Here is a 27,229-nt window from a genome sequence, read left to right as displayed (position 1 = left end):
TGTCTCTTGTAACATTCTTTATTTTAAAGTCTATTTTATCTGATATGAGTATTGCTACTCCAGCTTTCTTTTGATTTCCATTTGCATGGAATATATTTCTCCATCCCCTCACTTTCAGTCTGTATGTGTCCCTAGGTCTGAAGTGGGTCTCTTGTAGACAGCATATATATGGGTCTTGTTTTTGTATCCATTCAGCCAGCCTATGTCTTTTGGTTGGAGCTTTTAATCCATTTACATTTAAGGTAGTTATCCATATATATGTTCCTATTACCATTTTCTCAATTGTTTTGAGTTTGTTATTGTAGGTCTTTTCCTTCTTTTGTGTTTCCTGCCTAGAGAAGTTCCTTTAGCATTTGTTGTAGAGCTGATTTGGTGGTGCTAAATTCTCTTAGCTTTTGCTGGTCTCTAAAGGTTTTAATTTCTCCATCAAACCTGAATGAGATCCTTGCTAGATAAAGTGATCTTGGTTGTAGGTTTTTCCCTTTCATCACTTTAAATATGTCTTGCCACTCCCTCTGGCTTGAAGAGTTTCTGCTTAAAGATCAGCTGTTACCTTTATGGGGATTCCCTTGTATGTTATTTGTCATTTTTCACTTGCTGCTTGTAATATTTTTTCTTTGTATTTAATTTTTTATAGTTTGATTAATATGTGTCTTGGCTTTTTCTCCTTGGATTTATCCTGTATGGGACTCTCTCTGCTTCCTGGACTTGATTGACTATTTCCTTTCCCATATTAGGGATGTTTTCAACTATAATCTATTCAACTATTTTCTCAGTCCCTTTCTTTTTCAATTCTTCTTCTGGGACCCCTATAATTCGAAGGTTGGTGCATTAAATGTTGTCCCAAAGGTCTCTGAGACAATTGTTGTCCTCATTTTTTTTCATTCTTTTTTCTTTATTCTGCTCTGCAATAGTTATTTCCATTATTTTATCTTCCAGGTCACTTATCCGTTCTTCAGCCTCAGTTATTCTGCTATTGTTTGCTTCTAGAGAATTTTTAATTTCATTTATTGTTTTGTTCATCATTGTTTGTTTGCTTTTTAGTTCTTCTAGGTCCTTGTTAAATTTTTTTCTTTATTTTCTCCATTCTATTTCCAAGATATTGTATCATCTTTTCTACCATTACTCTGAATTCTTTTTCAGGTAGACTGCCTATTTCATCTTCATTTGTTTAGTCTGGTGAGTATTTACCTTGCTCCTTCCTCTGCTGTGTATTCCTCTGTCTTCTCGTTTTGCTTAACTTCCTCTGATGGGTTCTCCTTTTCACAGGCTGCAGGTTCATAGTTCCCATAGTTTTTGGTGTCCTTTCCCAGTGGGTGAGGTTTGTTCAGTGGGCTGTGTAGGCTTCCTGGTAGAGTGGACTGCTGCCTGTGTTCTGGTAGATGAGGCTGGATCTTGTCTTTCAGGTGGGCAAGTCTGCTTCTGGTTGTTTGTTGTAGGGTGTCTGTGACCTTATTATGATTTCAGGCAGCCTCTCTGCTAATAGGTGGTGTGGTGTTCCTGTCTTGCTACTTGTTTGGCATAGGGTGTCCAGCACTGTAGCTTGCTGGTCGTTGAGTGGAGCTGTGTCTTAGCATTGAGATGGAGATCTCTGGGAGAACTTTTGCTGTTTGATATTACATGGCGCTGGGAGGTCTCTGGTGGGCCAATGTCCTGAATTCGGCTCTCCCATCTCAGAGCCACAGGCCTGACACCCAGCCAGAGCACAAATATCCTGTCAGCTATATGGCTCAGAAGAAAAGGGAGGAAAAAGAAAGAAAGAAGGAAAAATATAAAATAATGTTATTAAAATAAAATTTTAAAGAATTATTAAAAATTAAAAAGTAATAATAAAGAAAGAAAGAAGAGAGCAACCAAACCAAAAAACAAATCCACTAATTATAACAAATGCTAAAAACTGTACAAAAAAAAAAAAAAAAAGGACAGACAGAACCCTAGAACAAATGGTAAAATCAAAGCTCTACAGACAAAATCACACACAGAACCATAGTCATACACACTCACAAAAGAGAAAAAGGAAATATATATATATGTATATAAACGAGGAAGAGAGCAACCATTAAAAAATAAGAGGAAGAGGGCTTCCCTGGTGGCGCAGTGGTTGAGCGTCCGCCTGCCGATGCAGGGGACACGGGTTCGTGCCCCGGTCCGGGGGGATCCCACGTGCCGCGGAGCGGCTGGGCCCGTGGGCCATGGCCGCTGAGCCTGCGCGTCCGGGGCCTGTGCTCCGCAATGGGAGAGGCCACAACGGTGAGAGGCCCGTGTACCGCAAAAAAAAAAATAATAATAAGAGGAAGAGAGCAACCAAATCAATAAACAAATCTACCAATGATAATAAACTCTAAATACTAAACTAAGATAAACAGAAGACCAGAAACAAATTAGATGCAGAAAGCAAACCCCAAGTCTGCAGTTGCTCCCAAAGTCCACCACCTCAATTTTGGGAATATTTGTTGTCTATTCAGGTATTCCAGAGATGCAGGGTACATGAAATTGATTATGGAGATATAATCCGCTGCTCCTGAGGCTGTTGGGTGAAATTTCCTTTTCTCTTCTTTGTTTGCACAGCTCCTGGGGTTCAGCTTTGGATTTGGCCCTGCCTCTGCGTGTAGGTCACCAGAGGGCGTCTGTTCTTTGCTCAGACAGGATGGGGTTAAAGAAGCAGCTGACTCGGGGCTCTGGCTCACTCAGGCTGGGTGGAGGGAGGGGTACGGAATGCGGGGCCAGCCTGCAGCAGCAGAGGCCGGCATGACATTGCAACAGTGTGAGGTGTGCCATGTGTTCTCCTGGGGAAGTTGTCCCTGGATCACGGGACCCCGGAAGTGGTGAGCTGAACAGGCTCCAGAAGGGGAGGTGTGGATAGTGACCTGTGCTTGCACACAGGCTTCTTGTTGGCTGCTGCAGTAGCCTTAGCATTTCATGCCCATTTCTGGTGTCTGCTCTGATAGCTGTGGCTCGTGCCCATCTCTGGAGCTTGTTTAGGCAGTGTTCTGAAACCCCTCTCCTTGTGCACCCCGAAACAATGTTCTCTTGCCTCTTAGGCAGTTCCAGACATTTTCCCAGACTCCCGCCCAGCTAGCTGTGGTGCACTAGCCCCCTTCAGGCTGTGTTCATGCAACCAACCCCAGTCCTCTCCCTGGGATCTGGCCTCCAAAGCCAGATCCTCAGCTCCCAGACCCCACTCGCCCTGGTAGGTGAGCAGACAGGCCTCTCAGGTTGGAGAGTGCTGGTCGGCACTGATCCTCTGTGTGGGAATCTCTCTGCTTTGACCTCTGCACTCCTGTTGCTGTGCTCTCCTCAGTGGCTCCAAAGCTTCCATCCCGCCACCCCCCATCTCCGACAGTGAAGGGGCTTCCTGGTGTGTGGAATGTTTTCCTCCTGCACGGCTCCCTCCCAGAGGTGCAGGTCCTGTCCCTATTCTTTTGTCTCTGTTTTTTCCTTTTTCTTTTGTCCTACCCAGTTACATGGGGGAGTTTCTTGCCTTTGGGAAGTCTGAGGTCTTCTGCCAGCATTCAGTAGGTGTTCTGTAGGAGTTATTCCACATGTAGATGTATTTCTAATGTATTTGTGGGGAGAAAGTTGATCTCCACGTCTTACTCCTCCACCATCTTGAAGGTCTCTTCTCAGTAGATCTTTAAATTGCCTGTAACCTTGGATTGTTTGTTTATTTTAGTCTTTTATAGTTAATACTAACACCATTTTTCAAGTGATTAATGTGATATGTCTGTATTTTTAGTCTTACATCTTAAATGTTCTGAAATGCCATGGGTTCAGAACGTAAGTTAAGTATAAATGAATTAAAAGGAAATTTGAAATAAAGTACACTTGAATATTTTCAAAAATATGTTTATTTTTCTGGATTTCTTATATCTTAATTTTAATATTAGCGAGGAGAAATATGATCCGATGTGGTTATCAGGGCTATTTAATCTGTTATGTGGATATGCAGATAAAACAGAAAAGTAACTATAAAACAAACCATATTTCCATTCCTATAAACAATATTTCAATATTGAGGGAGTATTCCCATTAGTTACAATGGGAACTTCATAATAAAAAATAAATAAATAAAACATGTTCATCTCCCAAACACATAACAGAATTGCTTATATATTACTTTGATATTCCTCTTTCAGATTCTATCCCAGTAGCTCAAATATCCCATGGTTTTTTAGTGAGTTGCTTGTAATTTATAGTTCCATACCCATGTGTAGTCATAAGCCTAGCAGATGAAGTCAAGATTTCTGTAATTAAAATGGCAAGTGATTACATGTGTGGATTTTCTTTTTCATTCATAGGTTCAAATTCAAGGGCTGACAGGAAATGTTCAGTTTGACCACTATGGACGTAGGGTCAATTACACAATGGATGTGTTTGAGCTAAAGAGCACAGGACCTAGAAAGGTGAGCCACACTTCAACTGTTTTCTTAGTTTTCATTTGACATTTTTAAAGCCTTATAGGTGAAAGGTAGCTGGATAGTCTACATTTGTTAAAAATTGTGAATATGGTTGACCCTTGAACAAAGTGGGAGCTAGGGGCTCTGACCCTCCACACAGTCAAAAATCCAGGTCTAAATTTTAGAGGGCCCTCCATATATGTGGTTCCTCCATAGCTGCAGTTCCGCATCTGAGGATTCAACCAACCACAGATTGTATAGTACTGTAGTATTTACTATGAAAAGAATCCGTGTAAAAGTGGACCTGAGCAGTTCAAACCTGTGTTGATTAAGGGTCAACTACACTGACAAATAATACTTTCTTGATAATTCATGCTGAAATAAATTCTTGTGTTCTATGACTGATATTTAGTGGTGTAACAAAGCTGAAATGAACTAATTTACACGTTGTTTACATATTTATCCAAAATAGAAGCAATATTTTTAAAGGCTTAGCAAAAAAATCCCACAGAACCCATAATGTACTCTCCAGGAAAGCACACAATGTAGGTAAGAGACTTACTCACTTCCATGTAGTCATTTATGAAACTATTAGAGAGACAACAAAGAAGACTACTTCTAAAGGGCATATTTAGAACAGGCTAAATGTTCCTGAAATAAGCAAGTAAACATTCAAATGAGCAAAGAAAAGAGGAGATGGAAGATAATATTGTTAAGATTATTGTTAGGTTGAAGAGGGAGAGAAACACCTAGGAACATCAACTGAGGAGCCAGGGAGGTTGTTTAGGAAGCTGATGATGAAAGACTTTCGGATTTCAGAAGGTAACTCTGCAAGTCTTCTTATGATGTGACTAAGCATAGTTTTCCCAATGTTCAAAAAGTACTTTATATAATGGAACAATATAATTCCACCACAGCAATTGGCTATAAACATTTTATACTTAACACATATAATTTTTTAACATTCTTTTCTCTAGCATTAGCTAGGATGCTCAAGGAAAGACATGCTCAACTTACCTTATCTAAAAATTATTTGTTTCAACACTTGGCTGTTTAAAAAAACTTTCCCCAATATACTTTCCTTTGTTAGTATAATAATGATAGTTACAATTTATGAAATGCCTGCTATGTCCCAACCACTGGACTTGGTGTAATTTAATCCTCACAATAAGCCTGTAACAGAGTACAATTATCTCCTTTTTTCTAGTGAGAAAGTTACAGTGCAATAGGCTATGGTTACTTGTCTAAGGCCTACAAGTGAGAAAACAAAGATTTTTAATTCAGATATGTCTGACTCCAGAATCTTTCTACCTAGTATCCTGCCTGAGTAAACTCTGCTGTAAAGGAGTTTATTTTCTAGTAGCATAGAATATAGTAAGTTCCATACGACAGTTAAAGAGAAAGCATGTGGAAAGTCTAAAGAGGAAGAGATCACTTCCAGCTGGAGGAAAGCAAATCAAAGAAGGCTGCACGGGGGAGATTTAAAGTTAGTCATGAAGTTAGTTTGGATAGGTAGAAATAGTAGAGGCAAGAACCTGAGGATAGGCTGGACGCAGGATAATTGAAGTCATACATGGAAGATGGCAAAGACTTTCCAAGCTGTGTTTTGCTCCAGTCTGTCGTAGCATGTGCTTCTGCATATGTGTGAGGAGAGATTTGGAGCTGCCATGCAAACCATCTCTAGCTTTTCAGCCTTTTAGTGGCATCTCCTTTAGTGCAGGCTGCCAGCTAATATAGGGTAAGCAGGAGCCTATCTGATCCAGATCAGGTAAGGGCAAGAGATGGAATGACAGCTTGAAAGCCAAGCTGTATAATGGGCTCTTTTAAGGGTACTACCCGAAGAAAGGGACTGACATGCTCCCAAGAAGAAAGTTAGGAGGTTCCATGTAAACACCAATTTTACCCACTCTCAGCACACAGCCAGCAACAAGAAACAAGCCCATTTTAAGCAAAGTCCCTCTGCTAGCTGTGGAGCAGACAGAATATTCCATAAGTCCTTAAAATCATTGGCTAACTGGTGACCAGCCTGCCACAAACCAGACTCTGCAAAATTAGCCATTTAAGTAGAACCTTTCTAAAATGCAAAAGACAATTCCATATTTCACAAAACAGTAAGTACAAAAAGTAAAATGATCTCTTTATAAAAGAAATAATGGAAAAAGGAAGCTGGTGGTAACTAGTGGTAACATCAGGTGGGCTACTTACGGCACTGAATCTTTTCATGGCCTATTGAAACATGATGGTAACAAAAATTAAGGTTTTTAGAGGAGAAAGTTAAAGAAGAAGTTGGAAAAGTGAGGAATGGTACATCTTCACACTCAGCTGACATTTGTCTAAGACTCTTAAAAGAAATATGAAATGTGAAATGGTGTAGACTCATCCATCTTTGTTTTTCTTGAGCACTCTGTCAGGAATATTAAACTTAAAACTGAACTACCATGAGAAACACTCTGCTGGTGAGACTTGGCAATACGTCTGAAAAGCGAGCAACCATTCTTTTAAATTGAACACTTGCCAGTAAGAGAGCTGTCTTTGAAAATAGATCAGAGAGTTAACCCATCAGTTTGTCTGACTTCCGTAACAGGGAAAGTGAGTGAGAGTCTCATTAAGCAGAAGCCACAAAGCTCTTTCTGAAGTCTCAGCTCCTAAGTATGGTGGAATCTTCTTGCCATTCCAGTGATCTCTCAAGAATGCTCTAAAACCAGGCTTGTGTGGTTTCAGGAATTCTTAATCATAAAAATTGTATTTATTGAGAGCAGGTTATACACCAGACACAGTAAAGGGAAACTGATGTGCATTTTAATATTTAATCCTTACAGCAACCTGAAAGTAAGATGTATTTTTCTCATTTTATAGAAGAGAAAATAAGGCTCAGAGAAACTAAGTAACCTGCTCAGGGATGTTAAACTAGAAAGAGATGGAGCTGGGGTGGAGACTAAGGCTCATCTAGCTTCAAAGCTACTCTCTTAACTGTTACAAAATATTATCAGTACCAGGGCCCATAACTTTTCCCTTGAGGGCTGGTATGAGAATTAAGCCATATCTTTCAGGACAGGTCTGGTCAAATCAGCTCTCCCAGGAACCAACTTTGAGTAGAACAGGGGCTTCTCATAGCCCCTCAATCTCTACATAATCCCTACATTGCAGGCAAAGTCCACCATAAATATGGAGATATTTACTCATATATTATATTATGGTTATATTTGTGCACAATTCACCTTTAGGAATCCAAAGAAGACAAATACTTCTCTGACATTTCCTGCCAGTTAGCAATTTAAATGCTTCCATGGTTTTGCTTTAATATTACAAAATTATTTTTCACCGAATTTCTGTCTCTAGGAAAAAAGTGCCTCTTTCCCTGTCTAATTAAATGAGATCAGGCATGGGAAGTGTCCCTAGTAAATTGTAAAATGTTGTGAAAAGTTGGAGAGAAAAACTCTATCTCATATGAAGTTCTAGGTACAAACTTTAATATTCCTTTCTTTAAGAATTGACCCTTATATTACTGTTCACCCCATACTGTCCTACTTCCCAAAAAGTCCATGGCCCACATGAGATCTATGCACAAACCATGGCTCCATATCACAAACCATGGTTTTCTTTTTCACCAGAATTTCAAGCAGATATAAGGCAAATAGATACAGTTGGGTGAAATTTTGCCTATTATTTTAATTTGCCAGTACTTCTAAATCATTTATCTTTGGGTGGGGGGAGATAGTCATGAACACACAGGTTGTTCTTAACTGCAAAATATCAAGGTCTTGTCAACATCCGAAGACTCTCCAGAATGTGTCCCAGATCTGTAGTTTTTCTGTTGTGGGAACTAATTGATAAAGAAAAATTGCTTTCCCAGAAAATGGGGTGCTGAGATCTGGAAGGTGGCTGCATCTTAACGGAGTACTAAACTGTGAAACCTATTTTTAGGTTGTATAACTGTCATGTGGAAAGGAAAACTAACAGGAAGCAACTATGGTTTTTAAGTTATTTTTTAAGTACATGTAGGAATTGAAGAGAGGATAGGTCTCAGAGTCATACTTGTTTTGTTTTAATTAAATTTTTCACTGACTCATTAAATAAATATTAGCTATAAATAAATTCAAATGGGCAATTGAAAATAATTGCTGAATTGATTTATACTCATAATTTTGGATCAAACTAAGCAATATAGCAAACCATATTAATGAAAATTCTTTTTTATGTCTATTCTGTTATTGAATATTTGTGAATAATATAGTGTCTATTTCTGATATGCTAATGCTTACTTTATTTTAAAATGTTCACAAATACTAACATGAGAGTTAAGAACTTGGAGGAAGCAAGAGAGACTTTCAAAACATATTGGGACAAATAGTGATTACAGACCAGTGAGCAATTACATACATTTTATTGGAAATATGAGTTTTATCAACTGCATCCAGAAATTCAAGAAAGAAGTTTGGCAAGCATTAAACGAACACCCATTTTGGGAGTTTATGTAGCATAATAGCAAAGTATATGGACTGGTAATTGCACCTACCTTTACATTTGCTATGTGTATAAACTTTAAGATGCATATATTTTTTAAACAGCATTCATTACAATGTCTGCCAGAGAGGAAGCAGGCAAGAAGTGGTAGCCATTAGTATTACTTAGTGGTCTGCATGATAAAAAGAACCCTAAATTTCCTTTAGGACCCCATTTAGTTACTTTGTAAAGTGTTTAACTAATTACTTCATATATTTTATGGAAAGGAGTTTGTTCCACATCTAAATGAGAAGTAATATAAGGATTTAAAGTGAAAAAATTTCAAAAGTGAAAATATTAAGTAATCATTAATATTAACATCTGATGTATTTAGCATTTAAAAATGGTGAGACTAGTGGCTAGGTTATGTGAAACCAAAAACTATTTCCATATTGCTTTAAAAATACACAAGTCTTTTTTCTTGAAAACATCTTGTATGTGTACCCTATGTAAATCTGACTCTTCCCTTTACCATAAAACCTGTAACATTATTGATAAAATCATGTAAATTAGTTACAGAAGGTGCCAATCAATCTCACTACAAGAGGATCAACACAAATGGTATTCCATCTGTATCCACCTTCTTTTTTTTTTTTTTTTTTTTTTTCCACCTTCTTTTTTGAACTCATCCATTCTCAATGTCTTGGCTACTCCATGATTGTAAATTGCAAATTTGCCAAATGTATAACTAGGCAGTATCATTAGCATCAGGAAAACTGGCTCATTATCAATTAAGAAAACTTCCAAACACATTACTGTGTGCTTTATAAATTTGTTTGCTTACTTATTAATACCTCTCATTGCTCTGATAAGAACTAAAGAAAACTCTTCTAAAATGTGTTTTCAATAATTTTCTGTATTTGCAGGTTGGGTACTGGAATGATATGGATAAATTAGTCTTAATTCAAGATATGCCCACTCTTGGCAATGACACAGCAGCTATTGAGAACAGAACAGTCGTTGTAACCACTATTATGGTAAGTTTTGGTTTGTGCTTTATGATGTTCCATTTTGTCCACAGGCAATTTTAATTCCCCAGCTACAGTGAACAGGGAGGATGAAAGCTGCATCTTAGTGATGGTGGCATGGGTGTTCTGATCCACAAAAGTCTATCGAGGCTTTGAATAAGTTTGTCTTGAACTTTGAGTACTTTTAGTACTTTTATTTGTATTCTTTTGTTGCATTGCTGTTCTTGGAAAACTGCTCAGATGTTAAAAATTGAAGCTCTCTAGTTGGAAATGTATGAAATGCTAAGATTTCAAAGGACAAAAGAATAAATGAAAAAGATCAACAACTAATCACATAAAAATATCCAGTAGTAAACATCATATCGTTGTTATTATGTTTTTAAAACACCAATGTAATAATCGTTAATAGTGTTTAAAATTATAATTTTCAGGTACTTTATCCATTTAATAATGATTTGCATTGTCTGTTTATAATAGTGGAGGTATGAATGTGAAGATTTTAATGAGTATGTTTTACACAACTATGCTTTAGAATAAATTTATTTTATATTTATTTTTAATGCATAAATGGGTTTTTATACCGATTATTTTTCTCATTGACCTGTGACAAATACACAATAAAATGTATTGGAATTCTCCTAGGAATTAAGAAAAATGATATTCATTCATTCCCATCATAAAATGAAAAATACTCTAAATTTTAAGGCTGCTTTTTCAAAGAGATTCTCGTGAACTTATCTTTTAAATAATATGATGCCTCATATTTTTCTCTTCTAAATTCAAACATGCTTTTTAGAGTCAATGCTAGTCAAAGGAGATCAACAATCGGTAACCTTTTCTATCTAATTTAAAGTTATATATCCTCAGCTCACTGTCTCATTAGGCAGAACACATTTTTAACTACTTTTGAAGCCCTTACTCTAAATAAAGTGGAAGTATTTTATGTAATTTAGTCTTTAGCTTGTGTAATTTTAATTTTATGCTTTTAGTAATGTCAAGTTATTTCCAAAATTTTGACATGGAGGTCAAAGCATGAAAATGCCAGAGAAAAGCTTTCATAATGTTGCAGTTAATTTTATCAGTGTTGCCACCAGCTAGAAACTTAATGTTAATCTGCCAAGACTTAGTTGGAAGTTTGTAATTTTAGAATGCAAACCAACCAACAGCAGTTTTTGTGTAAGAATGCAAAATATATATCTTCTAACTCAATTGTGTAATATTTGCATGGGACTTAAATATATATATGTATGTATATATATAATATACATATATATATACATTCCTAAAAAAGACAGTAATGGAAAGTCATACTTCAGTTCAGTCCTCCTCTTTTCAGCCTCTGATGAAGAATCCTATTTTAAGGAATTGATCAAGAAAGAAATGAGCTCCACGCTGTTCGACCATTCCTAACTAAAGCTCAAGTCTTGTTCTCCTGTGTAGTAAATTTAAGCTAATTTTTCATGTGGGATTCTTCTTGGATGACCAACTCTGGACAACCAGAAAAAAAGTTTTTAAGTTCTGTGACTTTTCTGAGATACTAAAACAAAAGAAGAATTAATCCTCATCTTTTTCAAGAAAATAGATGTTGAAAAAGAGTTGCTTAATTCTGATGTATCCATTCCCATATCTGGAAATGAGGTCATTGTATGTAAATGATGGAAATATCATACTTCTAATTCCAAGCGTAGATTTTCTAAAAGTAAATATCTGTGAATTTGCGTCCTTCTTTTCTGAATACACGTAGTTGTTTTCTTTAAAGATTTTTTGAAATTTTGCCTGTTATATGTGAAATAAAGTGTTTTAATGTGCATTATAAATATAATGTAGAGAATCTCCTTTTTTTCTGTTATTAAAGGAGCTGGAGATATAATTCTTAAAACCAAAATATTGAATTAGTTTTGCAAGCATGGCTGTTTTTCAGGAAGCATGCTGTCAAAAAATAAGTACAAATTACTGAAGAATCCAATTGTTTCCTACATACATAACGACTATTCTGTAAAGTTATCTGTTCTTTGACAGTGATATCACCAATATTTTTGCAATCAAAATAGTGCAATACTAGTATCTGTCTTCTGTATAAAAATGTAGTCTCCATATAAATAATGCCTCTGACCTTTGCAACTTCAATAATTCAAAAAAAAAAAAAAAGCTAGAATCCTTCCTTATATTTGCTTTTGTTGAAAATGATATTCCAGGACCTATGACATCTCCATCATCTCATTCATTTTGAAAGAAATATTCTTCCTTATAAATGAATGAGATATTGGCACCAGTGTATAATAACCCCTCGAATTCAGCTGAAAACTTCCAACAGCAATGGAATTGGTTAGATATTAAACTATGTGCAAGACAGATATCTAGACACAAAAGAAGGCTGAGAGTGTTGTGGCACTGGAACTCACTCATTTTGATCGAAATTGATATGGCCTTGCTGTTCTCCCATTTGTTTTTCCTTTGTGTATATTGTTATTTACATGTTGATACACTGTAATAGTATATGATACTGTTAAATAAAGTTGATTGAGAAATTCATTTATTCATTCATAAATATTTATTAAGCGTCTGCTATTTGCTAGGCACAGTTATAAGCCCGGGGATATGTTAGCCAACAAAACAGACAAAAATCCTGCACTCTCAATTGAACTTTCATTCTAGTGAGAGAAAGCAGACAAGAAACATGATAAATAAGTATAGTAGATATCATTCTTAAATAAAAAGTGTCTTTAGCTTTTTGAATTTCTGAAATCTATTTGTTTTATATCTACATGTGATCTTCATTTTAATGACTAATCTATTCTTCCTGAATATAGTCATACTGAATATAACTTAACTAAATCTAAATAAAAGTAAAATTGACAATATCATCACATGAGAATCATGACTACAAAGTTGAAGGGTCTAAAGTTTTAGATTCAGATGCTCTTCATTTTTTCTAAGTCTTAGTGACTAAAAATTTGCAAAATTTATGAGACTGTAACCATACAGTGGTTTAACTGTATTAAACCACTGGTTATTTTACATTCAAAATAACCAACCTAAGGAAGCTAAATCTGTGCCATGTGGTTTGGGTAAGTGCAGCAATTGAGGAAAAGGCAGTTTGCAGTAGACATCGTAGTGGTGATTTCTTCTGTAATCTCACTACTTTCTTTGGCTGAACTCTCTGGAAAAAGAGAGATGATGCAGTTATATTTCAGCCAAGCCCATTTTTCCCCAGATCTTTACCACTGAAGAGGCTGATGATGCATTACTAAAGTAAGAATGTGCTTCTTGCCATCATAGGAACATAACAATCCTTTTGGAAATTTTTCCATAAAATCCAAATTTATTCACCATAGAGTCAGAATTACATTATAAACCTTAAAGCAATTTTACTTATACCACTTAGTCCTTCCAGGAATATTTCTTATACTTTTTATGCGTTGTTTGATATTTTATCTTCTCTATGTAGAATTTTGTAAATGCACTATACATAGATGCATGTGTGTATACAATATACACATACATATTTATATACACATATATGTATATACCGATACAGAAAATAGATACTTTTATTTTCTTCCTGTACCAGATATTAATCTTCCCCATACATACACCTGCCTCCAAAGAGCTTATAACTCAATGTTTTTAAATAAGTTATTTTCAATAAGTTTAAAACTGTGCCACCATTAAATTTACTCATTTTTATGTATTGAATAATAACATTTTAATATTCACTTTTAAGAATTATCTACATTAAGATCTTTGGAGAAAAACAAATATCCACATAGCAAATAACTTTTTTTGATGCTACTGATTTTATTATTTTAACTATTTTCAAGTAGCAATTTTAATGATTATATTTGTGATGTTTAGAAAATCTTAAAGCTTTTCTAATAAATATATATATTTCAATAGTTTTACTTTTGCTAAATACAAACAAGAATTTCCTCAATAGGAAAATGATACTTTACTGATTGAAAATCATCTTAATTCATTTACACAAACATTTTCATAAGCAAACCCTAATGTAGTAGTTTTAAACAGAGATTGATTTCTTTCCTGAAATTGCAGAGCAGATGTAGAACACTATGCCTTATGGAAATTGTGGTAATAAACTCATAGTCACTAAGAAGTAGTGCATTTCAAATAACTTCTAAGGAATTATTGTCCCACAGAACAAAGTAGATGATAACAAAGATGATAGATTATGTTCCATTTTTATTCACAGTTGAACACCTGGGGCTCCATAAGGTTGCGTAACAAAAACGGCCCACAAATACCACTTAATGATTGGCTATAACTTATTTTTTATTATATTGAAAAGATTTGGTATTTTCTTCACCTGTAGTAGCCCCCAAACTTTGTATTGAATCTCCTCAAGTATGCAGTGTTTGAAGGGCTACTTGTGGATAAATTATCAGATTCAAGATGGGGCAAATGAAGAGATTGGGAAAGTGTTGAGGATTTGCTGCTAATTTGGAGTTGATGTGGAAGAAAAGGAAAATGAGACACACTCAAAGAAATTGGGAAGAGCTGAGCAACTATGAGAGGTTTCCTGCAAGAAATGCCTAGCAATTCTCTCCCTTTGTTCTTCCATCTTCCTGAGTGTGATCATCTTATTTCTCTTAATTTCCATGCACCAATATCTGAATATCAACAATTATGCATGCTCTTGTTTGTGCAAACAAACATGCCCTTGTTTGTTCTAATCAACATCTTCAGTAAGCTGAAGGTTTCTCTAGCCTTTATTGGTTCGTTTGTCAGGAAAACAAAGACCTGACGTGCCCCTGCTATCCAAAAAGGAAACTGAAAAAGATGAAAACACTAAATAAATTTGTATTTATATATACATGTATTTATATATTCATGTACCTGTTTCAGAAGAGGTGACCTGGAACTTGTCAATATTTACTTTCCTTTTGAAGATCTGAATAAGAAGTTCCAATACAATTACTTTTCCATGATATTCTTATTTAGGAAGCACTGATAGACAAGGAGAGCTTTATATTTATTGAATGCCTTATATTTATTGAGTACCAGACACGATGAGGAAATATGGAAAGATTTTATCTACATCGTTTACTCAAGATTTCATATAGAGAATTTCATTCACTAAAAATATAGAAATTCATTTATCTAATCTTGTCATCTTGCTTGTTAAATCATATGAAATCTCAAATGGTTGCATATATTTTGACAGATGCAACAATAGCTTCAAAAATGTCCAGATATTTCAAAATATAGGTTCAACTCTCACTCCTGCTAGTTCTGTGAAATTGAGCAATTTGTTGAACCTAAGCTTAAATTTTCCATCTGCAAAATGGGAAATGCCTACCTCAAAATGGCAGTGTGAAAAGTAAATAAAAGAGCATAATTAAAGAACAATTAAGAACTTAGAACTCTGTAACTGACACAGAGTAAGCACTAAATAAGTGAGGGCTAATATTATTTTTTACTACTATATTTTATTATTGTCCCCTACCACTCTCACTCCTTTACCTTCATTAAAAAGAATTTAACCTTAATCACAAGAGGACGAAGGGGATATTTTATTTATTTGTGTACCCCTAGTTCCCAGCAAGCTGCCTGGCACACAGTGGGTGTTTAACAAATATTTAAGTAAATACTAAAAATGCAGCTTTGAATGATGCAAATTGTTCACTATATAATGTACAGGGGATTTTGCAAATTAGATGATAATACTAGCTAGAAAAACTTCTGTACACAAGCTAATATGGTAGTATACATATTTGAGGGCTAAAATTCATGTGTTCAAATATTTCAGACACTTTAGAATTTATCAACCTTAGTACCAAATGTGAACCTTAGCAATATTCCTTTTGAAAACCTCTTATTTGTTATACTAACAGCCATTTCAATTAGAATGTTAAGCATTTTGCAAAGGTGTGATTCTTGCTTTTTTATACATATTCTTCCATATTTTAACTAGCTATTTCAAGAAATAATGAAAGGATTAGTTCATTTTAACTACTAATATTCCAAGGCATAGCTTAGAAGTTAACAGTATATTGCAACAACTCACCGATTTTCATAACCACATTCATAATTTGAAAAATGCTTCATATTTGGAGAATATTTTCTGTAAGTAAACAAATAATTTTCATCTATCTAAAGAGACAATTAGCGGCCTTTATTTTGTTGGTGGAGAAACTTTCTTTACCCAAGTCCAGTGTTAGAATATTCATCAAATTCAAGGAAGAAGTGAGAGACTTCTGGGTCACTTGGCTGTGTCTACCTAAGGCAGGATTTAAGAAAACAATACAAGGAGCAATGCTATACAATTTCCCACAGTAGAGTTATTTAGGCATCTCTATGAGAGAATCATATATCATGTAATGTACAGTTTTATTAAGTTTTTAGAAATAGTTTCTACATTTACAAAGTACTTAAAAACAAAATCAGAATTAGTGTAGACTGCCATGTAATACAAAGTAAATTACCTTCTAATCCAGAATTTTAAGAGCAAGTTCAACTTTCCCAACTACAGATTTCTGGGAGAAAAGAAAAGATTTGTATTAAAATTACTAAATGTCACAGTACAATTTTATAAAATATGAATCATTACTTCAATGACACTGTGGTCAAAAGTGGTCACTCCTTGTCTGCAAATGATTAAAAAATCTGAAGTGTGACCAGGAGTTCTGTACGTACTGCGTGTTCGCCAGGCCTATCTTTGAGTTGGTGGCATTAGGTTTTATTTATAAAATCAAGTGCTTTTTTGCTAACATGTCTCTTTAGTTTCACAGACTTTAAATGGTTTGGTTTAGAGGTGTGTGTGTGTGTGTGTGTGTGTATGTGTACTGAAAACTGTTCAGTTATTATTAGTTAACAGTAATCTTTTTCATTTTATAAGGATTTTCACAATAATTCTTCATGCTATTTTGTCTTACTTGCTTCAGAAACTAAATGGGAATATTACTTGAAGTGTGTGATAGTCACAATTGGGGAAAAATTATTAGTTTCCATTGGAAACATATTTTATAATAGAATAAAAATTCATGGAACACAGCCCTAATTAAAGCCAAAATATAGGACAATTTTAGGAAAGCCAATTTAATGTAAATTAGTATATAAAATTTTAAAAACTACTAATTCATTTCTTCTTTGAACTTGCTAATAATGCCTGTTCTGAGAAAGACATATTGCTAAATGCTAAAGAGCAAAGAAGAATGATAGAGCTCTTTTCCTAAAGAAAGTCTCAGTTGAATGTGGTTAAATAAGATGCAGAATACGGAGAACTGTGACTTTGAATGAGTCTTTTATTACACGAAGCTGACTCCTAAATAGTCTTCAGGTCATGAGATACTTTGGAAATAGTCATTTCATTGCCATAAATGATAATTTATGCTTCTCTAGTCTATTATTAATGTATATTTTTCCTATCACAGTCACAGTGCTAGGTATGTAATAATCACTCAAGAGAAAATTATTTTAAAGATTTAATTTTTAGTATCCAATGTAAAGCAACTTAATATACTTCTAAGCACATTTATACATTCATCTGTTTTACTATCAATTTCTTGCCACACAAAATCAGTGTGTGTACTAATACTAAACATAATATTTTGTTAAATTCTGAAACTGAAAAGTTGCATAAAATTTTTGAATGTTTTATAATTTCTCCCTTACAGTTCTACTTCTCTCATTATAGGAATCCCCATATGTTATGTACAAGAAAAATCATGAAATGTTTGAAGGAAATGACAAGTATGAAGGATACTGTGTAGATTTGGCATCTGAAATTGCAAAACATATTGGTATCAAGTATAAAATTGCCATTGTCCCTGATGGAAAATATGGAGCAAGGGATGCAGACACAAAAATCTGGAATGGGATGGTAGGGGAACTTGTTTATGGGGTAAGCAAATCAATCTATTGAAAATTTACTTACATAAACCTGAAGTTTTTTTTCATGTGGGCACATATCAATTTTTAAATGTCTACTGTTGTCTTTTAAATTTGCAGTTACATTCAAAGAAGCATATACGATGTCAAATGTTTCTCTATTTCATTAATAATGCAATTTCCAAACAATGGGAGAAACTAATACTTGATAATTTCAAAAAGATAAAAATTCAGAATACAATGTCCTATTTTATAAAAAATAACACTGACTTCAGTATCTGCCATGATTATTCTCTTAAGCCTGATGCTGCTATACCATAGACATGTTGTTTTGAGAACTATTTTGAGAGTTACTTATATCCCTGTTGGTTGTATTTACTGGTAAATATATTTTAAGTTATTGGTGAAGCAATCAGTAAACTATTTTAACATATATTAAAGTATTCACCAATAATGTGAAGTTCTTACAACTCTGCTGAACACAGTAAATTTAAACTTAATGCAACAACATCATTTTTTCCTACACAACAAAACACAAAAGCTAGAATTTATTCCATAATGGGCTTCACATGAAATCATGTCATGCCCTTCCCTTTGAGTTCACAAGATATTGAGTGTATATATTGAAAGCCAAGGGCAAATTCAATGTAGATGTTCCTGCCTGAACCAGAACAAGATCGGTCTCTTCAGGTTCCACTGCAAAGTGTTAAAATCAAGCCAACAGTTATCAAATGCTAGTGAAGGTATGATATTTCCAAAGTCCAGAAAACAAACCTAGAGCTCACAGTAAGCTCTATTCATCAAGTAACCAATAAGTCACATACACTTGAAATGTATTCTGAAACTTTCTATAAGCTAATTCATATTTCACAAATTTCACCTTCAAAACACATTGTCTGATTAATTCTCACAAGACCCCTTTAAAAATAAAGAATTACACAAGAGTCATCCTTCGCCAGGAAAGAATAAAGGTAGAACAAGTTAGAGCATAACTGAAATATATAGAGGGGTTCACTTTCCGAGCCAGAACTGCAATTCAATAGTTTTGTGATTCTGCATCCTGCTTTTCAGACCGTGAAGCAATGAACATTCTCCACACAGTCCAGTATGGTAGCTATAACCTCAGCAGCAAGAAGAAATTGTTTGACATTAAAGAGCAATTAGTTAGTTTTATATTCATTTGAAAGAACTGCTGACTAGTTAGGTGCCCTAAGTGAGGAAAACTAAATTCGCAGTTTTAAAAAATCAAAAAGTACTTTATCACAGGGCTCATCAACAGTTTGATATTGAGTTTTAAGTCCCAAAGAAAAAGGGTTCCTAAAGCATGTGTCCATTGGTAATATTTTAAACTTTTAGACTTTAAATGTGAACATTAACCTAAATGTTAGAACTACACTAATTCATATCCTTTAGAAGACACTATTGAGTATTTGATCTCAGAAACTCATTCTTGGATTACCAATTAATTATGGACCAGATAACTAACCAGAGTTACTTTCTAAGACATTTGTTACATATCTCTCCTCTGGAGTCCTTACCAATTTGGCAGCCCAGGCTCACCCCTTGGCAAGGGTTCTGACCACGTTTTATTGGGAGAATATTGTTTAAATAATGAAAACAGGTGATATGAAGAGAGTAACATAATTAACACCAAAAATTTGTATCAGTAGTACTTGTGTCACAGGCACAGAAAGTCCCAAAGTCAGGCAGTTCTCAGAGAGAGAAGATAACATAATGGTTATTAATGCTTATTCATTCATCAGCCAGCCTGCTAGGGTTTAAATAATCTGATCTTTGCCACTTGAGTTGTCCAGTTTTTTCCCAAAAGGAATCTTTTTCCATGTCTCATACACTTTCCACAGATTTGATATTTTCCATTCTGGTGTCTGCAAAGTCTTTACTTGTTTCTCAACTACTTTTTTTTTCTTTTTACTGCTAATACTTACATGAAATCCCAGTTTGCAGGGCCCTAAATAAAACTCCATCTATATTCTTATACTCAACAAAGCCAGCAAAATGATTAACTTTGAATCCATTTTTTTTTATTTTACTCTTTGCAAACTTTGTTACTGTAATTTTTAGGGATAGATTATCTGTGAGACAGGCATATGTAATCTCAGCACACCACCAGATGGTTACCCCAAAGCTCAAAAACTCCATGACACTCTCAGGTCCATTCTGCCTGTCACACCTGCACACTGCAGCAAGTTCATTATATGATCTTCTGTGGTACACTGCTCCAGCGCCTTCTTCTGGGCCCCGCTGTACTTGTGTGTGTATATTTTAACCCAAGGGATTTTTTTCTCAAAGCAAGTTCCATGGCCTGCCAACACCAGAATTACCTGTGGTGTGTGTTAAAATTCTGGTTCATGAGCCTTACTCCAGAGGTCTTTGAGAATCCAAATATTATCAGGTTCTTACAGGAGATATTTCTCACAATTTTGGAAGTCACTGAGAGGTAATGGAACAAGGCAAACACAATGTTAGAGAGAAAACTCAGATGTATCCTCTGTTCACTGGCCTCTTTCAAATCACAAATTTCAGAACTTCAAATGTGTCCTCATTGAACATTGCTGTCACACTACCATCTAATGCTTGCTTTCCATTGCATCTAGTTTTATGTGTTGGAGACTCCTTTATTTCTCTTCATGCTTCTCTACTTTTAAGGCTTACTCTCATTAGTGGTAACTTGTATAAATAAAAAATTTCAGAAGATACTACACATAACATTGTAGTATGTGAAAGGTGGTATTTCAAATCAGTGAAAGAATGCATTATTCACTTATTCCTGCTGGGAAAATAGGACAATTTTGTAATACGTTATCATGCAAAATGCTAGATAAATTATAGAGGGAGCATAGGTACTAGAATAAAATATGTGATTGAGATTAATCATGATATGAGAAGGATATTTCTAAGCATAAAACCAATGGCTGAAAACACAAAAAGATAATTTTATATGGCTACAACAAAATTTTAAAACATATATAATGCAATAAAGTATCATGAACTAAGTAATGTAAACCAAAATTGATGACTGGGGGAATATTAAAAACATATATGAAAAATAATATTTTTAATATTTATTTTAAAACACATAAATTAGTAAGCAAAAAAATGAATACCCCATATGGAAATGGGGCAGATTATGACAAGTAAGGAGTAAAAGTGGCTATTTGTTTTACAAAAAAAAATTCAAATCAATACAATGAGATTAGCAAATTGGTGAAGATAGATGAGAATAAAGATACACGGGGTATCCAAGGTTCAAAGCCGAAGGTGCTTTCCCACAGTGCTATTTGCATGATCTTTCTGGAGAAAAGTTGGGCAAAACATGTAACGAACATTAAAAAGATTGTTATCATTTAGACCAGCAATCCCTTTCTAGAAATTTATTTTAAATAATAAAGATATGTGTGAAGATTTGTCTTCAAAGGTGTTCACATCACCATTATTATAAATTGTGTAAAACTGGAAACAATATAGATACCCCCAAAATAATAAATTGAGTAAATTTTGATGCTTTAACATGATAAAATATTTGCAATCATTAAAAGTTATTTTTACTATATATGTTGAAATAATGTTGAAATAACTCATTCTCTTGAGAAAAGGAATTATAAAATATAGTGTTATATATTATCCCATTTTAAAATAAGAAATTAATATTCATAAAACAATGTATAGTAGGGCATATATAAAGAAAATAATAAGAGTAGGTGAAGGAAATGAAGATAAATTTTCCTAAATTTCTGGTTCTGTTTTTATATACTAATTTTTCTATATCTACTTCATATACAACTGTATAATGAAAAGTATACAGATAATAATAACTATGGGGAAATAACCTCTCAGCAATGATTCTCTGGCTTTTGTATTATATGTGGGCATTTGTGATGTGAACTAAGTTTATTCCCACTTGAAAGTGTATGCAGTTAATCCTCAGTCACCCAGTGGAAAACGTGACAGCCAGAGTACATTCCCCATGCTAACCCTCCAGTTGCCTTTGTATCAAGCTGCTGGCCATTGTATCAATCCAGGGGCCTGAGGAGATATAGAGTGAATGTAAGAGTGGCAGCCACTATGTAAGAGCATGTATGTCTGTGTTTCAGATTCCATTTCAATGCCAAATATTTTCCTTTTAAAATAAATAATCAAAAAACCTTTTTTCATTTGTAGATCATGTAACAATTTACAGTTTTTTCACCACACTTTATTTCATTTGATTTTAGAGATGGCATGATTTAATAGAAGAAGTACAGTCTCAAATTGCAGAGCTGCTATGATGTGTAAAACTCATTTGTCTCAGTTTCATCATCTATAAAACAATGATAAACATAAGATTGTTTATCTCTTTAAGAAGGTTAAGTGAAAAGCCATTCCAAATATTTAAATCAGCATAGACACATAATCCCTCATTAAATGCTTACTATTGTTTTATTAAGGCTTGTTTAACAGATAATTGCAATAACACAATGAGGTAAACAGGAAAGAAAATGTCTTCATTTTAGAGATATGGAAAAAGGCTCAGAAAAATTACTCAGAATCACAAAATGAAAATGGAAGCTGGTGTCTTATTAATAATAATATATGAGAATTGAATCCACTGTTTTCCAAAATCGTTTTTAGAAATTGAAAGTAGAAATCAAAGTATGTGAATAGGAAGAAATAAATGTCAGTTTCCAGATTTGTGTGTGTGTGCTGAGTCAAAAAATGTTGTCAGACAATAGGTTTCTTTTATCTCACAAATGCAGACTTTATGATAGGTTTACTCATAACTGGAAAGGAATAAAAAAGAAAAGGATGTTTGAAATTTCACAATTCATAATATTAAGGAATGGCCACGTAATGAGTCAGTGACAACATTCCAAATGAAACAGAAAACAATGAAAAATAGCAGCAATTCTGGCTAAGAAATTCAGAAATTCAGCCATATGGAAAAGCTATCGAGTATCCTCCTCTGCGCCATCTCAGGCCCTTAAAGACTAAGGCAGTTATTTGAATTCAAGTTATTTTTGCTTATGTCTACTCGTTTTCTCTTCCTCTCATCTAATTACTAGCACCAATAAAAATATTCTGTGCAATTAAAGTGATATAATATTTTATGAAAACAAATCTGTTCATCTTTGTATTTATCACTGGTCTTATTTATTGTTGGTATTCCCCAAAAAATGTAGACTAAATACATAACTGGTTAACTTTGAATGGATCAATCCAGTACTACTTGCTTCATGAAATCTATTAACCTACATGTTTTCATGTGTCTTTTCTTTTATAGAAAGCAGAGATTGCTATTGCCCCTCTGACAATCACTTTGGTCCGAGAGGAGGTCATTGACTTCTCTAAGCCCTTCATGAGTTTGGGCATATCTATTATGATCAAAAAGCCTCAGAAATCTAAACCAGGAGTGTTTTCCTTCTTGGATCCTCTGGCCTATGAGATTTGGATGTGCATAGTCTTCGCCTACATTGGTGTCAGCGTGGTCTTGTTCCTAGTTAGTAGGTTTAGTCCATATGAGTGGCACACAGAAGAGCCAGAAGATGGAAAGGAAGGACCCAGTGACCAGCCTCCCAATGAGTTTGGCATCTTTAACAGCCTCTGGTTTTCCTTGGGTGCTTTTATGCAGCAAGGATGTGACATTTCACCCAGGTTAGTTTCAAAACCCTTAAGTTCTTCACCAATTCCACAGTAATTCTAAATATTGTGCATAACATCTCTCTATATGTTCTTTTCCTGGAGGCAGAGCATTGCTTGAAACACAGAAAAACTTTGCAATCCCAAATTAATCTAAATATACTCATAACCGATTTTTCCAAATTAGCACAAAGTATGGATACATCATAAAGATTAATTTCCCAATGGAAAAGTAACATATGGAACCCATCAGAATGCTCAAAAATAACTTTGTATTAATATTTCTTTCAGTGATTACAGATGGAAACTAAATCTAAATTCTTAAGAATAGGAATTTATTTTCATGTTGTCTCCTTTTCAAAATCAAATGTTTTGTTGTTCTGTTCACTTTTGAAAATTAATTTTGAACTCGATTTATATCCCATGTAGCTTAATGGAGATTTCTACCATGGAATTACCTAAAACCTGAGTTAATATAGTAGGTTCCAGATATACATTGTTCTATCTAATAATCATAAACAAGCTAAGCAGTAGGCAAAGAGTCAGCAACGTAAATACTATATTTGTTTTCCTTATCGGTGGAGTAACGGTTCATTCCATAAGGATGTGTTTCAGTTATGTTTGTCAAAAATGCAGCCAACCTCCTGTTGCAAGAAAAATACCAAATTTCTCTCAGAAAAATAGCTGAAGGCAGGAGAAGCTAAGAATTGAATTTAAAGTGACTTATATTAGCATCACAAATATATGTATTTTTAAAGAAATGCTTTCTCAAAAAGAGACATTTTAGTTACAATGCAGTTTGCATTCCTTAAGAACCAGGAACACTATAAATGTGCTTAAATTCCAATAACATAGAAAGTTGAATCAATAATCCTCAAATAATGAAATGAAAAGAAATTAAAGCAAATCAAGTAATAGTTTTATGGGTTTTAAAAATTTATTTATTTGTTTTTTATACAGCAGGTTCTTATTAGTTATCTATTTTATACATATTAGTGTACATATGTACACTAATCCAATCTCCCAATTCATCCTACCACCACCACCACACTACACACGCTTTCCCCCCTTGGTGTCCATATGTTTGTTCTCTACATCTGTGTCTCTATTTCTGCCTTGCAAACTGGTTCATCTGTACCATTTTTCTAGATTCCATATATATGTGTTAGCATACAGTATTTGTTTTTCTCGTTCTGACTTATTTTACTCTGTATGACAAACTCTAGGTCCATCCACCTCATTACATTTTTATGGCTGAGTAATATTCCATTGTATATATGTACCACATCTTCTTTATCCATTCATCTGTCTATGGGCATTTAGGTTGCTTCCATGACCTGGCTATTGTAAATAGTGCTGCAATGAACATTGGGGTGCATGTGTCTTTTTGAATTATGGTTTTTTCTGGGCATATGCCCAGTAGTGGGATTGCTGAGTCATATGGTAATTCTACTTTGACTTTTTTAAGGAATCTCCATACTGTTCTCCATAGTGGCTATATCAATTTACATTCCTACCAACAGTGCAAGAGGGTTCCCTTTTCTCCACACCCTCGCCAGTCTTTGTTGTTTGTAGATTTTCTGATGAGGCCCATTCTAATCAGTGTGAGGTGATACCTCACTGTAGTTTTGATTTTCATTTCTCTAATAATTAGTGATGTTGAGCAGCTTTTCATGTGCCTCTTGGCCATCTGTATATCTTCTTTGGAGAAATGTCTATTTAGGTCTTCTGCCCATTTTTTGATTGGATTCTTTGTTTTTTTTTTAATACTGAGCTGCTTGAGCTGTTTATATATTTTGGAGATTAATCCTTTGTCCATTGATTCCTTTGCAAATATTTTCTCCCATTCTGAGGGTTGCATTTTCGTCTTGTTTATGGTTTCCTTTGCTGTGCAAAAGCTTTGAAGTTTCATTAGGTCCCATTTGTTTATTTTTGTTGTTATTTCCATTACTCTAGGAGGTGGGTCAAAAAGGAGCTTGCTGTGGTTTATCAAAAACCTTTTGATTTCTTCAGTGATCTCTTGGTTATTTAGTAATGTATTGTTTAGCCTCCATGTGTTTGTGTTTTTACGGGGTTTTTTCCTGTAATTTATTTCTACCCTCATAGTGTTGTGGTCAGAAAAGTTGCTTGATATGATTTCAATTTTCTTAAATTTACCAGGGATTGATTTGTGACCCAAGATGTGATCTATCCTGGAGAATGTTCCATATGCACTTGAGAAGAAAGTGTAATCTGCTGTTTTCGGACAGAGTGTCCTATAATATCAATTAAATCTATCTGGTCAATTCTGTCAGTCATTTAAAACTTGTTTCCTTATTAATTTTCTGTCTGGATGATCTGTCCATTGGTGTAAGTGAGGTGTTAAAGTCCCCCACTATTATTGTGTCACTGTCAATTTCCTCTTTTATAGCTGTAAACATTTGCCTTATGTTTTGAGGTGCTCCTATGGTGGGTGCATATATGTTTATAACTATTATATCTTCTTCTTGGATTGATCCCTTGATCATTATGTACTGTCCTTCCTTGTCTCTTGTAACATTCTTTATTTTAAAGTCTATTTTATCTGATATGAGTATTGCTACTCCAGCTTTCTTTTGATTTCTGTTTGCATGGAATATCTTTTTCCATCCCCTCACTTTCAGTCTGTATGTGTCCCTAGGTTCTGAAATGGGTCTCTTCTAGACAGCATATATATGGGTCTTGTTTTTGTATCCATTCAGCAAGACTGTGTCTTTTGGTTGGAGCATTTAATCCATTCACGTTTAGGTAATTATCAATATGTATGTTCCTATGACCATTTTCTTAATTGTTTTGGGTTTGTTTCTGTAGGTCCTTTTCTTGTGTTTCCCGCTTAGAGAAGTTCCTTTAGCATCTGTTGTAGAGCTGGTTTGTTGGTGCTGAATTTTTTTAACTTTTGCTTGGCTGTAAAGATTTTTTTTGTGTGTGTGGTATGCGGGCCTCTCACTGCTGTGTCCTCTCCCATTGCGGGGCACAGGCTCCAGACGCGCAGGCTCAGCGGCCATGGCTCACGGGCCCAGCCACTCTGCAGCATGTGGGATCTTCCTGGACCGGGGCATGAACCCGTGTCCCCTGCATCGGCAGACGGACTCTCAACCACTGCACCACCAGGGAAGCCCACTGTAAAGCTTTTGATTTCTCCATCGAATCTGAGTGAGATCCTGCTGGGTAATCTTGGTTGTAGGTTCTTCCCTTTTATCACTTTAAATATATTGTGTCACTCCCTTCTGGCTTGTAGAGTTCTTGCTGAGAAATCAGCTGTTAACCTTATGGGAGTTCCCTTCCATGTTATTTGTCATTTTCCCCTTGTTGCTTTTAAAATTTTTTCTTTGTCTTTAATTCTTGTCAATCTGGTTACTATGTGTCTCGGCATGTTTCTCCTTGGATTTATCCTGCCTGGGACTCTCTGTGCTTCCTGGACTTGGGTGGCTATTTCTTTTACCATGTTAGGGAAGTTTTCAAATAATCTCTTCAGATATTTTCTTGGGTCTTTTCTCTATCTCTTCTCCTTCTGGGACCCCTACAATGCAAATGTTGGTGTGTTTAATGTTGTCCCAGAGGTCTCTTAGGCTGTTTTCATTTATTTTCATTCTTTTTTCTTTATTCTGTTCTGTGGCAGTGATTTCCAACTTTCTGTCTTCCAAGTCACTTATCCATTCTTCTGCCTCAGTTATTCTGCTATTGATTCATTCTAGTGTATTTTTCTTTTCAGTTATTGTATTGTTCGCCTGTGCTTGTCCTTTAATTCTTCTGGGTGTTTGTTCCTCAATTCTTCTAGGTCTTTGTTAAACATTTCTTGCCTCTTATCAGTCTTTGCCCCCATTCTTTTTCCAAGGTCTGGATCATCTTCACTATCATTAT

The 27,229-nt window shown here is 34.8% G+C and overlaps 1 protein-coding gene across 5 annotated transcripts in view; it reads left to right on the top strand.

Moving 5' to 3' along the window:
* Positions 1-27,229, top strand: part of GRIA4 (glutamate ionotropic receptor AMPA type subunit 4) — a 520,825-nt gene that overhangs the window by 439,421 nt on the left and 54,175 nt on the right. For 4 of the 5 annotated variants that reach the window (XR_004351085.1, XM_032640086.1, XM_032640084.1 and 1 more), the window contains 4 exons: positions 4,299-4,403; positions 9,767-9,877; positions 17,523-17,729; positions 22,995-23,365. Coding sequence is in view for 4 of the 5 variants with exons in the window: in XM_032640086.1 (XP_032495977.1) it covers positions 4,299-4,403; positions 9,767-9,877; positions 17,523-17,729; positions 22,995-23,365 (794 nt within the window). In the remaining variant the exon portion in view is untranslated. Of the gene's footprint in view, positions 1-4,298; positions 4,404-9,766; positions 9,878-11,204; positions 12,399-17,522; positions 17,730-22,994; positions 23,366-27,229 lie in introns of those variants that run through there. The other variant, XM_032640087.1, reaches the window with a different exon arrangement.

Source organism: Phocoena sinus, chromosome 8, assembly GCF_008692025.1.
Source record: "Phocoena sinus isolate mPhoSin1 chromosome 8, mPhoSin1.pri, whole genome shotgun sequence".
Lineage (NCBI taxonomy): Eukaryota > Metazoa > Chordata > Mammalia > Artiodactyla > Phocoenidae > Phocoena > Phocoena sinus.
The sequence above is the reverse complement of the archived record's forward strand: the minus strand, read 5'-3'. Positions and strand labels throughout refer to the sequence as shown.